This window comes from Aphelocoma coerulescens (assembly GCF_041296385.1).
Source record: "Aphelocoma coerulescens isolate FSJ_1873_10779 chromosome Z unlocalized genomic scaffold, UR_Acoe_1.0 ChrZ, whole genome shotgun sequence".
NCBI classification, from domain to species: Eukaryota; Metazoa; Chordata; class Aves; order Passeriformes; family Corvidae; genus Aphelocoma; species Aphelocoma coerulescens.
The window spans coordinates 2,122,123-2,138,263 of NW_027184085.1; the positions used below are offsets into that span (position 1 = coordinate 2,122,123).

Consider the following 16,141-nt stretch of genomic DNA (forward strand, 5'->3'; position numbering starts at 1 on the left):
ATCCCACAGAATTTTTTTTCTTGCAGGAGAGGTCCTGCCATCACCCAGGAAAACTCTCTCCTTCCCTACAGGTGGTTGCCTTTGGGAGGTCAAACTCTTAGTTTGGCCTTTGGTGCCTTTGGACATGGTATGAAAACATCTGCCTGTGCTGCTCCCCTTCCATGACCCCAGCAAGCAGTGATGCCCTCCACCAGTCTCATCAGGAGGTAGCAGTCCCACCTCCTGACTCCAAGCCAACAGAGAAGACACTGCCTGCAGAATTTCTGCCAGGAGAGGTGGAGAGGTTGATACCTCGCCTGCTCTGATCATAAGCTCTTTGCAGGAAGGACCTCACCGCCTTCTGCAGGCTTTTACAACACCCTGTGCAACCAAACCCTCCAGCAGATGTTGACTGCTGCTATGGAAAATGTGTCCAGTTTTTTTTAAGGACATCTAATTCGCTCTTCATACCTGCCTCACGCATGCATCCATGGAAAAATCATAGGATCCCAGAATGATTTGGCTTGGAAGGGACCTTGAAGACCATTCAGCTCCAGAAGCAGGGACACTTTCCACTAGGCCAGGTTACTCAGAGCCCCATCCAACTTGGCCTTGAGCATTTCCAAGGATGATGTATCCACAGAACCAGAAAAAATTACTTGGGGAACACAAAAACATAGCACATATGCAAGGAGAGATCTATGGGTCACTCCCTTGGGGTTGCTTCTCCTTAAGAGAGTGCAAGGTGTGTGGCAGAGACCTCAGGGTAGGTGAGCTGTGCTCCTCCATAACCCAGGGACAGCATTTCCCGAGGAAAGTTGACAGGAAGGAAGCAGAGACAGGCGCTATTTATAGCAGGGCTGGACACCAGCGTCAGTCTGCATGTGAAACAAAAGGTGCTTCGCTAGCCCAAGACGTGTCCCCATCTGAATGGCACTGTCAGGGAGGCCAGAGAAGCCCACACACGTTCTGGGAGGGAATCAGTACCATTTGTAAGACCAGCTGGAAAAAAAAAAAAGGCAGATTTCTTGGTACCAATGTGCTTTATCAGCTTTTTTTGTAGTAGGTGTGTTATATAAAGCTCCAGCTAACCCAAAGGTCACCTACAGCCAGGCAAGGCCAGCTGGACCTGTGCACTGAGCAGAGGTCATACTGGGGGTTGACACCTTGACCCAAGCTGGATGGCCACTTGTGAGGGTGACTCCTGCACCCGGCAGGAGATGCCCACCATGGTCAGTGGGGATTTGTCAGCCTTGGATGAGGCAAGTGCTGGGCAGGCAAAGCCCGTATACCACATGCAGGCATTACTTGTGGGGCCCAGGGTGCTGCTTCAGGACTCACCAGCTTCAGTAGAAGGGGAAAAGCTGCCCCATGAAAACCAGACCCAGGTGTGCCCAGGACTTTGGGGCCACACCTGCTTCTAACCAACTTAGCAGGACAACCTCTCCTCTTCTTGCAAATTCACCGCATGCCAGCCCTACTCCCATCTTTGGCTGCTACCAACCACCTTTCTAGGAAACCAGACCTTCTTCCCTTGGGTCCAGGCATCCAGAGCTGCTTTGCAGCCCTTTCCCAACCCATGCACCACCAAATGGCCCTGCTAGGCCTCTCCCAAACCTCACTGTCTCTGATGTCCCCTCCACACTCCGCAATTTTGACTCTCTCTGTATCCAGATAAGGTTTTAAACAAAAAGCCTGTGACTCCCAACTGTTCTGCCTGACATAAAATCTCACCCTGAGGAATTTTTATATCACCTGTGTGGCTCCACCAGCTCCGGAATGGAGCTTTTCTGCCCCAGAATGATGCCTGGGACATTAAGATAATAGCACTGCAATAAAGTGTAAACAGCTTTGTAGTCTGTGTTCTGATACAATCTGTTGTTTTTTTCCTATTGCCTTTCTCCCCCACCAATTCCTGCCCTTTTCTCCCCCTACTTCTGTCATGCTTTCCACATAAAATAAACATTCTAAGAGCTAACTCACTGCTAGAAATCAATTCTAAGAAGCAAGGAGCTCTCCAAGGAGCAAGTGCTCTCTTGGAGCAACTCAAGCAACACTAAAAGGACTAAACCTGCCCTCCTACTCCCAAATGCACCACAGAGACAAGGGGACCCTGAAAACCCCCAACAACACAAGTGGGATGGGGAGAGAGAGACTGCTGAGGTTTCAAGCTGAAGGAAGGGGACAGAAACCATGCCTTTTCCTTTTAAATACTTAAAAAAAATGTTTTTTCACTGCAGCTCCCTCTGCTCAGGCTTCTTAGCTTTTTGAAATTGAAAAAAATGTGGTTTTCTGGCTAAGCTTTGACAGCACTGTGGAGGACTTGGGCAGAAGTGCATATCCTCTGCTCTTTCCATTTTATTTCATTTGAGACTGCTTAGGGCTGAAGTGACCCCACGTCTCCTCCGGAATGATGCTGGATCAATTGGATTTTAAAGGTTTTTTCTCTTCTCCTGGGACACTATCCCAGGGCTACTTGGCTGGGGCTGTATCTCACCCCGTGATCTTCCAACCCCAGCCCAAGGCAGTTTCTTTTGCTATCTCTCCTTGCCATCTGTGCAGGAGGCAGGGATGCCCTGGGGGGCTGAATGCTTCTGTCTGCTGATGGCTTATCTGAAGGGACCAGAAAGAAAAAAGAAACAGAAATGCACATTTGGCATGTTCTCTCCCACCCCTCCAACAGGCAGGTTTTTTTGGATGAGAGGGAAGAACCAACACACAGCTCCACGGTTCATCACAGCCTTGGGCATGGAGCTTCAGGCAGAAGACCCCTTGGCCCTGAAGGTCTCCTCTCCCAAAGCATCAAGCACTCTTTGCATGGCAGAGGAAGACCAGAAATGGGAGCAGAACTCTCCAACCTCCACTGTGATTCCTCCAAGGAGCCCAGCCCAGTACTCCAGTTAAGCTCACCCAGCTCAGTTTTGCAACACAGCAGACCTCAGCTTGGTTTTAACCATGTTTTGGTGATCATAGGGCTGCAACCCAGCTGAAATAAGATTTTTTCCCCCTGCCCCAAATCATGAAACTATATTGGCTTTTAAATTGTGTACAGCTAAAAAGGAGGGAGTCTCCAGAAGGAGAGTAAACGGAGTTGCTGCTGACAAACCATCCTGACCACAGAAGGATGTTTCTAGGTTGCCTGAGAAAACTTCTTTTAGCTGTTTTTTTGGTCACTCAGTGAAGTTTAGGAAAACCAAACCATGCAGAGTTAACTACATCATAGCTGTTCACAAGATAAGAAGTGATGGGGGGATTTGAGGACACACTCCAAGGTGTCTTCCAGGCTTCACCAAGAATTTCCCCCTGTGACAGCTCAGGCACAGACTTCTGTTTATTCCAGGAGAAAGCACTGGCCACTTCTTCTCCTGTTCAATCATCTTTCAAAGTCGTGGTTTTAGAGCTGCTTTATTGCCCTGGGTGTGTTGTCGCAGCTGCAGCAGAACAAGTCAGCAGAAATAAAGCTGCATGTACAACTAACTCCCTTATTCCTCGCTTCTTTTCACATTTAACCATGGTCACAATTCCCATCAAGGACTTTAGATGCCCTCATATAATTGAATATGCACTTTATACAATTAAATATCCAATCGACCCGATTAAATTAACTCAACGGATTGAAATCAATGCCACAGGAATTCAGCTGCCTGTACAGCACATCCCCTCCTTCCCACAGACACCTGAGGCTGGCTGTGACCCCCTCTTAACCAAACCATACCCGCTTTCCAGGCAACCTTGAAACTCATCAAGTTTTGCTTTTCAACAGAAAAAGAGAGAACAAATCCCAAGGACTCGAGCTTTTACAGACAATAGTTTGCCAGCTGTCTCTTCGAGTACAAGTGGGAGGATCTGGTTATGCAGGAATAAGTACAAGAAGAAGAGAAGGTCCTTAAGGTACTCCTGGAGCAATGCAGGACAATCCCAAAACATTTTCAGGATGTTAGTGCTCAAATAAGAGTTTATTCATTAACCCTGCTGAACAGCAGCACTGTCCAAAGATTCACCATGAGGCAGTTGAGGAAGATGTGCAACAAAGAAGATTAAAAAAAACCCCAAACACTGAAGAGGTTTCACCTACCTCCGGTCGTTTCTCCTCCTTCTGAACAGTTTTTTGGTGTGTGCGATTTCAGCTTCATGAGGCAATGGATGGTAACCCTGCAAAGCAGAGGGAAAAGCAGTCATTAGCTCCAGGAGGCGTCAACATGGAAAGGGTCAGAGTGGGATAGAGCTGTACACTCAGCACGTGAGCATAATAAAAGAAACAGCTCCCACCCAAACATCCTTACAACATCCAGACCCTACAAAAGCAGGTCTGAAAACCCACAGACATGTTCTACTGTCTCAGGGCCATTGCATGGAGCAGGGAATGAAGTTGTCTGCAATTTCTGTATGGGAGGAACCACAAAGGGCAAATAACTGGATCACAGATGTATAAATCCCATATGTACCACAGACAAGGAATTCACCCACTTCACACATGACACTGGCGCACCTAAGCCATCCAATTTCCCTGTGCTGCTTCCTTTGTATATTTATCCAAAAAGGTGAAAAAATGTCTGTAAAGGAGGATGCTCGGCATTGTTATGAGGATACTGGGGGAAGCCAACAGGAGCCAACAGGCAGGTCTTGGGACTGTGCCCTCACGCCAGCAGGGAGGGAACAACCACAGCAGGAGCACCTCACTAAGCCTGCCCACCATGAACGAGTCAGCCCATGCCACCCCTGCAGCAAGGACAGGTGGGATCCACCCTGCAGGGAACAACTGAGGACAAGGATGGTAAAGCATGTGACCAAGCACAAGATGAAAGAGGACAGATTTAGATGAGATACTAGGAAGACATTTTTTATTGGTAATTAAAAAGAAAGTCCTTACTGTGAGGATGGTGAGGCCCTGGCACAGGGTGCCCAGAGAAGCCATGGCTGCCCCATCCCCAGGAGTGTCCCAGGCCGGGTTGGACGGGGCTTGGAGCAACCTGGGATAGTGGAAGGTGCCTCTGCCCATGGCAGGGGGATGGAATTAGATGATATTAAAGTCCCTTCCAACCCAAACCAATCTAGGATCCTACGATTCCAAGACAAGGCAGTGGAAGAGCTGTGTGTAACTCCAGCTGCTGCCTTTCCAGTGCCCTCTTTCCACTGAAGGTGCTGACTCTGATGCGGTCTGTTCATCTGATAAGGGGGCTGCTGTATTTACCATCCTACTATGGGCATGACAAGGCTTTGTTAATGCTCACACAGAGCTCCGAGGTTCCTGGATGAAAGGCTCTACGTAAGTGCAAAGCATTATTTATTTACCAGGGACCACAGAGCTGTCATAACCATAATGAATTTTATTTATGCAGTATTGTCCTTCTCCAGCTGGTACGAGAAGCCCTGTAAGAGTTGCTCCTTTTATTTCCATCGCAATCTATCTCAGCCTGGAGCTCCAGCCACTGCTGGGAACCACCACGTGCGAGGGGTCATGAGGGAGCAGCCTGGGCAAGGGCAAAGGCTGGATGGGGATGTGCCTCATCCAGCAGCAGCTTTGTGACATTGGCATGACAACATAACACACTGACTTCAGAGAAAAGCCGCTCTCTGAGTGAAGAGCCTGTGGAAATGACAGTTGATTTTAGTAGCAGTTACTGAGATAACAGTATTTTGAGTTTCTCTGTGGAAGACATAATGGAGGACAATAGTTGCTGGGAATGATGATGAATTTAGGCCAGAGAAGGCACTGCCAAGTCGAGGACAGATGGGGTTTATAGTGACCATCCATCCTGACCATTGCAAAAAGCCTGGAGAAACTGCTGCTGCAGCAACCCTATCACTCCCATGGCAGCTGGAGTCTTCCCATTCAGAGAGCTTCATTCCTCCAGACTTCAAGGCATAAGGAACTCACCGAACCAAAATATAATGCCATTAGAAAAGGTCCAAAGGAGAGCTACAATGATGGTGAAGGGTCTGGAGGGGTCACACGAGAAGTGTCTGACATCACTGGGCTTGTTTAGCCTTGAGGAGACTGAGGTCAGACATCACTGGGGTCTGCAGCTCCTCCCAAAGGACAGCTCTGATCTCTGCTCTCTGTGACAGGAACAGGACCCAGGACACGGCTGGAGCTGTGCCAGGGAGGTTTAGGTTGGATATCAGGAAAGGTTCTTCCCCCAGAGGGTGCTGGGCACTGCCCAGGCTCCCCAGGGAATGGGCACGGCCCCGAGGCTGCCAGAGCTCCAGGAGCGTTTGGACAGAGCTGCCAGGGATGCCCAGGGTGGGGTTGTTGGGGTGTCTGTGCAGGGCCAGGAGCAGGGCTGGATGATCCTTGTGAGTGGCTTCCAACTCAGAATATTCTAGAATTCCATGATTCTATAATAGCTTAGAATCACAGAATGCCAGAATGATTTGGATTTGAAAGAACCTTAAAGATCATCCAGTTCCAACCCACCTGCCACAGGCAGGGACACCTTACATTGGACCAGCATGCTCATACTGAAACTTCATTACTGAGGGCTGTGGTTTGAGTGTTCTTCATCACTCATTTTCCCAACCATTTATTTTCACTGAATGCATAGGAAGAGCTCAATATCTCTGAGATCTCTGTTCCTCTGAAAAATTACTTGAAATTGGCCAACAGATAACAAACAGAATGAGAAAAGGAAGGGAAGGAGGAGACACACACAGCCCAATCCCATCAGCAGAGCTAGTTTAGGAAATAAGACTAAAAATAGTATAATAATTAGTGAGACTGCTTCTAAATGTTGTACTACCACAGCAGGCTAATGCTTGGGGTGTTTTTAGGAATTTAAGCTGCATTGCAGACACATGTGCAAATACAATTACCTTGGAAAAATGAAACTATCTCCACTCCACTCAAGGACCAATTTCCTCTAGTGAAGCCCTCATTAAAGCCTCAGGAGCTGCCTTTCTGCTCTTTCCAACTAGAAACCATACGTACGGCGGTGCATTCCTGCATGTCCTCCTTGCAGAGAATCCCTGTCCTTCCTCAGACCTCTACCCACCAGCAGCTGATGTCTAGGGGATGAAAGATGAATTAATTACTTGGGAATAACTTCCTAATCCAAGGAGCACTCCTGGACGCCGCCTGTGCCTGAACAGAGGAGAACTTTGTGTCCCCATTTACAAAAATCAAACATCTCTCTTCTGCAGCCAAGCAGTTCCCTTCCTCAGTCCTCGTCATGAGACAATGTTTTGGAAAAAAACAGTCACTGATCCCTACTCTTGTCTATTTTAGTGCCTAAACAAAGCTAAATTTGGAAGGGAGAAAAGTTGACTCTTTTTTTTTTTTTTTGTGCAGCGAGCTGATGTAAAAGGAAATATCAGCAACTTGCAAGTAGGGCGGAGCGGCTGGAGAAGACCAAAGGTGATGGGTGGGTGGGGGCAGAATCCCAAGGGCACGGTGAGAGCTTTGATAACACAGTTCTTGCCTTGAGGCTGCTGCCCACCATAGGTCGTGCAGGACAGTCATGGAAGTGCCTTCAGCAGAGCCAGCTCACTGAGGACAACGTGGATCTGAAATGCAGCTCTTCTGTCTTTCAGCAGAGACACTCCTTGGGAAGCCCAAATCCCTGAACAGAGCCAAAGGGAAACGTCTCTGAAGGCAGAAGACCACCCTCTGCTCTTCAGTGGGTCTACAACAGGCATGGGTTTTTCTCCTGCTTTGGCCAGAAACACCATCCAATTCAGCTGCTCATGGTTTTCATAGGCAGGTTTGCAGCTCCTCAGCAGGCAGCAAAATCATGTTTGGTCTCCTTCCCACATGGGTTTTATTCTAATATTTATGCACAGGTGGCTGGAGAAGGTAACAAACCAGCATTTCAGTGCTGCTGGTTCTGAAAGCAAGGGGTGTGGGAAAAGCAAAGCACAAGGAGCCCATGGTCACAGGAAGGATTGCTAACAGGGCTAATTTTCAGTTTTGGATGCTAAACACTCTGTGGTTTGCATGGTGGGAAGCTTGGAGCAGAACCTGAGACGCCCATGGGACTTCTAATGCACATACGTTCCAATTTAAATCATAAACATACATGCTCTGACAAGAAGGGCCAGAAGCTCTGGAAAAGAAGGGTTGTTCAGGAATGGTCTGCCCTCTGGGCCAGTCCCCAGGAGACCAGCTGTGTTGTGACGTGCATACACATTTTTAGATTTTTGGGGGAAAACAACTCTTGGAGAAGGTGATGTCTGGCAAGCTCAGGTGACTGTCCTATGGCCAGCTAGGAAAACCTGTCATCTACTGGACTTGCTGCAAACAGAGGTCACAGGCAGCAGGTTTGAAGGCCATGTGCTCTCTTTTTGTGCTTTACCTGTCTGTCCAAGCTTCATCCCTGTCTGCCTGCCTGTGTGTTTCCAAAAAGCTGCCCCCCTCAGACCCATTTGCATCAAAGTTTAATGGAAGAACAAATAAAAAGCTTTCAAGATCTCGTTGGCACTCTGCAGCAACCCAAGAGCCTCCACCTCTTCACCCACTGATACCTGCCCCTCCCCAGCAACATCCCTCTGCTGATCCCACCCCATACCCCAGCGCAGTAGCCTGTGGGATACTGGCTTGGGAGGGACACGAGGAAGAGGGGCAGGATCAGAAGAGGGAAATGGTTGGGTTTAGTGCTACCCTCCTACAAGAAAGACTTTGCTACGATCTTTCTCATGCCTCCTTTGCAGCAGGATCATCTGAAGAAGTTGGAGGAAGGCACCAGCTTTGCCTGTTAAAACTGGGGACAGCAAATTTGGGGATAACAAATCTTAGAATGATTTGTGTTGGAAGGGACCATAAAGACCATCTAGTTCCACCCCTCTGCCAGGAATGGGGCAGCCAGAGTTGCTCTGGGCACCCTGTGCCAGGGCCTGCCCACCCTCACAGACAGCAATTCCTTCCCAATATCCCATCCAGCCCTGCCCTCTGGCACTGGGAAGCCATTCCCTGTGTCCTGTCCCTCCATGCCTTGTCCCCAGTCCCTCTGCAGCTCTCCTGGAGCCCCTTTAGGCCCTGCCAGGGGCTCTGAGCTCTCCCTGGAGCCTTCTCTTGTGCAGCTGAGCACCCCCAGCTGTCCCAGGCTGGCTGCAGAGCAGAGGGGCTCCAGCCCTGGAGCATCTGGGTGGCCTCCTCTGGACTGGCTGCAGCAGCTCCAGGTCCTTGTGCTGTTGTTCCCCAGGGCTGGGGCAGCTCTGCAGGTGGGGTCTCCCCTGAGCGGGGCAGAGGGGCAGAATCCCCCCTCCCCTGCTGCCCACGCTGGGGATCAGCCCAGGGCACGGGGGGTTCAGGGCTGGGGCAGGTCCAGCCTCTCTTCCATGAACACTCCCAAGTCACAATTTGATAAGCAGGAATGAGGTAGAGCTTTCTGCTCCCAGTGGTTCTTCTGTGACCACCCCGAGGCAGCAAATCACGGCAACTCCTTTGGCATCTGACAACAACAGCCTTACAAAAGAGATAGTTCTATCTGGGACCAATCTGTACCCTCCCTCCTCCTCCTCCTCCACTGCTGCAATTCCCAAGTGCAGCTGTTGCCTGAGGTGGCTGAACTCATGGGTGTTTCACAAAGATTCGAGGGGCCTCTAGGGGTTTGGGTTCATTGCTTCATCCCTGTGGTTTTACAGCCTGACTTTCAGATGTGAAACCTCAGCCCACAAGGCAACTGTCTTCACTCGTAACAACTTACTCAGCCTCTTTCACAGATGTTCCCCATGCAGCAGAAACACCCCCAGCCTGTGATCGTCAAGCAGGTGAAGACACCTGAATAGAAACAGCAACGCTGAAACCCTGAGTGTGAACAGAAGGTTGAGAAAAGCACTGTACCGATGGAAAAAACCAACACTCAGGTGATGAGAGAAGGAAATGCTCCAGCCACAGCGCGGGATCAGTCCTGCTGGAGCTTTATCTCAAGAACCTTTTGTGCCCTCAAGAAACATCCGCTCTCGCTTATCTTAAACAAATGGTTGCAGAAGGCCTGAACTGAACAAACTGGTTATTAGGCCTGAGGTAGGAGCTGGGAGTTTCGCTGGGTTTTATTGCACACGAAGTTCAGGGTGGGATTTATTTTCTGGGGGAGTGGGAAGGGTGAGGTGGGGCTGGGATCACCGAGGACAACCCATCTGTCCATGCAAAGGGAACAACAGAAATACTGAGGCTGGAGGGAGTGTAAAAAGAGAAATATGTTGTGGTTCCAGAAACGATCAGCAGAAACCCACCCAGTGAATTGCAACACCCCGCAATAAGGCTTTCATCTGCCTATAGGATGGATTGTCCAAGGCAGGGAAGTCCAGGACAGCACAGAGTTGCAGATATATTTAACTTTTATTGTGTTAGTCCCATAATCACGGTGCCTATGGGGTTCAATGTGCCAGTATATTCAGTACAACCACCCCGGCCAGCCCCTTGCACATGAAAAACATGGCAAAGGTGCCACTGGCAGCATCACCTCTATCCACCCAAGGCCAGCATTTCTCCTGGAGGTGATTCCAGTGGAAGGTGTCCATGGCAGGGGTTGGAATGAGATGAGCTTTATGGTCCCTTCCAACCCAAACCATTCTGTGATTCCATGATTCAGTGACACATGAACACCTGTAAGTCCTGTGGGCACTTCCAGCAGAGCTCTCCTCCCAGAGGCCACTTGCCTCTTCCTCTTCCAGGAATTCCCACGGCTCTGGCCTGTCACCCATGAGGGGAATTTTTTACATCTTGAAAGGAGAGAGCTGAGGCACAAACCAAAGCCTTGACCTGGTCTGAAGGCCATGGAAGGACACCAAACACTGTCAGGAAGCCACACAGAAATTATTTCCTCTCTGTTAAAACATAAGTGATAAATCTGTTCCTTTAAATTGCAAGCTATTCATATTTTCCTGTAAGGTGCTTACAATAAGAGTTGCTTCTGAATAAGCAACCGGTTGGTGCTCAACATCTAGAGAACAGAAAGTGCAACAGTTTTGCAAAATACTCCCCACACAAGATAAAAGGCAAGTAAACCCTAACAGTACTTGACAGTTGTGGCTCTACCATCCTTCCTCATCCACAACACAGCACACGTGGGTCCTGGCAACCTCCAAGGACACCTTCTTCAACCTCAGTCACTGGAGTCAGGGCTAAATTAAACTACAGGACTGATGAAGAAATCAATTTCCAGCCATCCCGGAGCTGGAAAAGGAACAAAACTCTCCGGGTTTTGCCACGACTGATCTAAGAAGTTCTGTTGTGGAGAAGAGATGCTCTATGGGACCTTGACAGTAGGATGTGCTGGCCTGATGGCATAGGGCAACATGCCCCAGAGAGGAGCTCCAGGAGCATTTGGACAACGTTCTCAGGCAGAGGGTGGGATTCTTAGACCTGTCCTATGCAGGGCCAGGAGCTGGATTTCAATGATCCTTATGGGTTCCTTCCAGCTCAGGTGGTTCTATGTTTCTGTGATTCTAAGCAATTGCATGGGAGATGTCCCAGTTTGGAGGATTTCTTGGTTAAGTGCATCTTTGGGGCATACATTAGAAATCACAGATGGCCAGCAAAGGCTGAATGTGTAGCTGCAGCACACGTCTCGGTGATAAGCACCTTGGAGGAGACTTCTTCCAAAAAAAAGACTGGGATTGCTGTGACTGTGATCAGGATGGTCACAGCTAAACATCACTCTTTAGTTATCATTAAAAGCACCTGCAGTATTCCCTGCAGGGCTCTGCCTTCCCCTGTTGCCCCAAAGATACAACCTCCTGCACTCCCACTTGCTGAGTGTGAATGCTCTGGTGTACACTTCTCACAGAATGATGGGTGTTTTCATGAACCACAGACTCTACACAAGCAGCCCCAGACCCAAAGAAGCATCATTCAGACACTTATTATCCTGTCACCTCTCCTTGGTGCTTGTTACTGGCTCCTGGCAGAGAGCAGACACACAGCTGGAGGAGGCAAGACAGTGTTGGGAATGGCACAAACTACTTGGTGGCAGCTAAGTTGTCCCACCTCAACCCTCTGCAGCCAGCTCTGGGATGGCACAAAACACACAGAGAATGGTAGAACAACCCAGCATGAAACTCCCTGTGTGGGGTGAAGGATGCAAATGCAATTAAAGCATTAGAATAATTAGGCAAAGCATCCCAATTAAAACATGGCCTGAACCTTCCTTGGCGCCTTCTGCTGATTACTGACAGCGCGTTTTCCGGGCTCTATTTTTAACTCTTGGCCCCTGAGCTCCTGAATTATACATAATTCAGAGATAATAAAACTTTAAAAACCAGGACAATGTCTTCTAGGAGAAACTGCCTCTGCAAACACACATGTTCACACCAGCACAACCAGGACGGGCAGCAGGAGAAGCCCAACCAGGCCCAGCTAAGGCACGGAGATGGGGACAGGCTGGAGACACTGCTGCACTGAGACAGGGTGCTCCAGACATGCCGACACGGACACATGGAGCCATAGGAAGAGTATAAATAACAGACAAAAGAAATCCCCTTTTGTTACCAGAATCCGCAAATCCCAAATCAGTTACTAGCTGACTTAGGAAATGGAGCTTTTTCCCATGTTGTAGCAAAATGGGAACAATACTTTGCGAGTGGAAGTAACTCTAATTGTCTTAACTGATGTTATTTTAGTGTTGTTTAGGTTTATTGTTTATTTGTATGTATTTCCTCTACCCTGGTCAGGCTTAAAAACAAACTGTACTGTCAGCAGTAAAGCATCCCATCCATAAATAAATACATTTATCCAGTAGGTATAGCTATAACCATACCATTGCTTGGAGTCTTTAAGTGCAGAATATTTAAATAGAATCATTAAAATAAATCACACTGATGACCTAGGTTTGCTTTTCCCTGGAAAAAGGAGCCTTTTTCAGCTAATATTGGGAATAAATACTGCCCACATCACTTGCGACCAGGAGGCACCAGACACGCTGTTTGGTTTGCAGTCTGTCCAGGTAGCCCCAGCTCATCTTGAGAAAGGGCTGCACTACTCTGAAAAGCTTTTCCTACATTTTCCTTGGCTTGCACCAGCTTGGGGGTGAGAGAGGAACAGCTTTACCCGGGCCTTAAGAGTGTTATGAGGTTGCTATTGGAATATTTATAATTTGAGCTATTTCAGTCCCTCTGAAATATTTCAGTCCCACTTTTCTTTAAAATATACATTTCCTCTGTACTTGTCAAGTTCCCCAGTCTGGTTTTTCCTGTACCTTGTGCTCTTCAAAGCCCACCACCCCCATTTGTGCACCTTGGTGTGCTGTTTGACCACATCTCTCCCGCTGAGATGAGGGAGGTGGGACGGCAGGAGGTCCCTCAACACCTCCCCACCATTCCATCGTGGTGGGTGGTGTCACAAGGAGGAGACCTACAGGCAGAACTGGGATAAATTCTTAAGGTAATGTATAAACAGACCTGACAGGACCTCAGGTGTGGTGGCCGGTGAACACACATTACAAGGGACAGAGAGTTTTCAGTAAGACAAGTCCCTAGTACCACAAGAAGCACTTCATGTTGGGGTGACCAGAAAGACTTCTCCCAGCATGCTTGTTCTGTTACATTAATCTCTCCCAGTCTGGACTCCCTGGCTGGCTGTCAGCCTCTACCCCTCATCATTCCCCCAGAGCTCCCCACTGGTCCCCGTTCCCTGGTCCTGCCTTTTCCCCGCCCTCAGATAAAACTGTGAGCTTTGGGATCATGTTCATCTTTGCCTCTGCAACCTTCGACAGTGTAGAAGCAATAAATGCTCCTGTTGGAAGCCACGCAAAGAACCTTCCTGCCTCTTTTGCCACCAACTTTATACTGAAGCTAGCTGTGTGTTTGTGTGTACATGCGTGTGAGCCACAGAGCCAGAGAGAGACAGTAATACTCAGGGAGTTTAGGAACCTCTAAGCTGGAACCCTTCTGTGCTACCCCCAGTGCTGGTACAGCCTCCCTGGCCAGGTATGCTTGAACCTCAGTGTTGCTCCCAGGTGATAAGGGCTGCATCTAAGAATATTTCCATTTCACTCTTACTATTAAAAAAAGGTGTATTTTCCACGTCCATCTGTGCAGTCCCCCAGAACCAGGCCTCCACTCATCTTTTAGGCAGACCAGAGCTTCAGCCTAAAGGAGCTTCAAGATTGTGCAAGCTCCTGGGGTTTGGGACAGTACACCAGTGATGAACCGCCCTATTTACAAAGTGACAACTTCACAGCCTTACACACAACAGGTGGCTCCTCTTTTCTTTCACCATGGGTAGATCCAGAGGCACTAGGAGAACTTTCTCAGTGCTCAGTCCTTGGCACTTCCCGTTGGACATCTTCCAAGTGCATGAAGTTTTTCAACACCATAAGGTTGCAAACAATAGTTTATAATTCAACAATTTTGGTTTTTTTTTTTTTTTTACATGATCCATATCCCTGTGATCCCTACACTGCACTACCAAAGCAAAAGGGAATTTTGGCATCAATTTGAAGATGGTCATGCTGGTGGCAGCCCCTCTTGGCCCAACAGTGGATGTTTCTCACAGGCCTTCATGGCCGAAGCATGGTCCTTTCCTTTACCAAGTCCCTTGTGCTGTGCTGGAAACATTCTCACACAAGAGATATTCCTGTTTGCAGTCAGCTGAAGACTGAGCCAGTGCACTCTCCTCAGGACTATGCCACCAAGAGATGTCTTTTCTCCTCTCTGAAGTTGCTGCTTAGTCTAGTTCAGCCCACAGAGATCAAGTAAGGATCCCATGTCTCAGTCACTCTGGCTTGGAAAATATCCCAAGGTGCGGTGCACATGCCAATTTAATCCTATAAAAGCCCTACTCTTCCCTTTGAAAAGTGTCAGTCCTTCACGGGAGTGTGGGCTGTGCAACACAAGGGTCTGACTTGCTCCTTGCCAGTTTACTGGCAGTTTGTACCTGGGGAGAAGAAGCTGCTCCTTGAGTGTCTGTCTGATCCCTCCCCAGGACTTTCCTTTCATGCACTGAGGATCTAAGATTCCTCCAGCTGCAATGGGCTTTAATGCAGGCAAAAGCTCAGAAAACATGATGCACTTGCCACAGAATATCAATCATATCACATCATATATTAATTAAGCTGGTGGTTTTTCACTGACGTTCTGCAGACCTCTGGGAGCCACAGGCTACTCTGAGCAGTAAAATGGGGATGAGTGAGAAAGGCATGTTTGTAGCTGCTTTGTAGCAGCATCCAAATCTGACACTGGACATGGATCTGGCATCCCCACCAAAAAAAGAATCCTCAAAAACTGGTTTCTGTCCAGATGATAGAGGACAGGCAGCAGGATGGCCATATCCCTTCTCCCACATCTCGCAAAGTCTGCATCTCAAACGTGTCAACTCCAAAGACTGTGGCATCATTCAAACATAAGCTTTCCTGACAGAGAAAGCCTAAGTTAGAGCTGCTTTTGTAATGACTACCAGGTGCTGGGTGAAGCCTGCTCAATTAATTCCTTGTTGGTCACAAGGACGCACCTTCAGGTGTTTCATCAGATCTAACTGGGGACAAAAATGATGAGATTGAGGTTGGATGTTAGGAAAAATTTCTTCATGGAAAGGGTTGTCAAACACAGAAACACTGCCCAGGGCAGTAGTGGAGTCCTCATCCCTGGAGGGATTTAAAAGCCATGTGGATGTGGCACTTGGGGACGTGGGCCAGTGGTAGCCTTGGCTATGCTGGGGAATGGTTGGACTTGATGGTCTTACAAGTTTTTTCCAACCTAAACCATTCCATGATTCCGTAAGAATCTGCAGCAAACTGCTGGATACATTTTCATATGTCAAGTGACCAACACCAAAGACCTTCCTTACTGGGATGTCTTGGGTCATGTTGCCCCTCCTCACTACAGTTTTTTCAGCTGCTTTCTAATCTCCTTGATGCCCTTGCAGCTGGCAGAACTGGGTCTGTGATGGGCTCAGCTCCAGAAGCTGAAAAGAGTCTGAGATAGTGGCCACTGAGACTGGAATGGGCAATGAGCAGAACGGGGCACGACAGGAAAACTGCAGATGCACTTTGTGATGAGCAACTTGGAAGGAGACATCAAACTGCTTGCCACTAGAGAGGTGGCAATTTTGGCAACCAGGACATCCACCATGTCCATTCAGCCAGCTCTCTCCTCTGCCCAGGACTCCTGTCACCACCATCAGCACCACAGCCACAAGGCAGATGCCCTGCCTCCAAAGTGGCTCTGAAGTCACAGAGGGACCCCACGAGAGCCCCAGGATGCAAAATGAGGTCTCCCAAGCTACACT

The 16,141-nt window shown here is 48.6% G+C and overlaps 1 protein-coding gene across 3 annotated transcripts in view; it reads right to left on the reverse strand.

Annotated features, from left to right (window-relative positions):
- Nucleotides 1-16,141, reverse strand: part of CTIF (cap binding complex dependent translation initiation factor) — a 148,106-nt gene that overhangs the window by 64,054 nt on the left and 67,911 nt on the right. For all 3 annotated transcript variants that reach the window (XM_069001583.1, XM_069001582.1, XM_069001584.1), the window contains exon 7: nt 4,055-4,131. In XM_069001583.1, the coding sequence (XP_068857684.1) occupies nt 4,055-4,131 (77 nt within the window). The remainder of the gene's footprint in view (nt 1-4,054; nt 4,132-16,141) is intronic.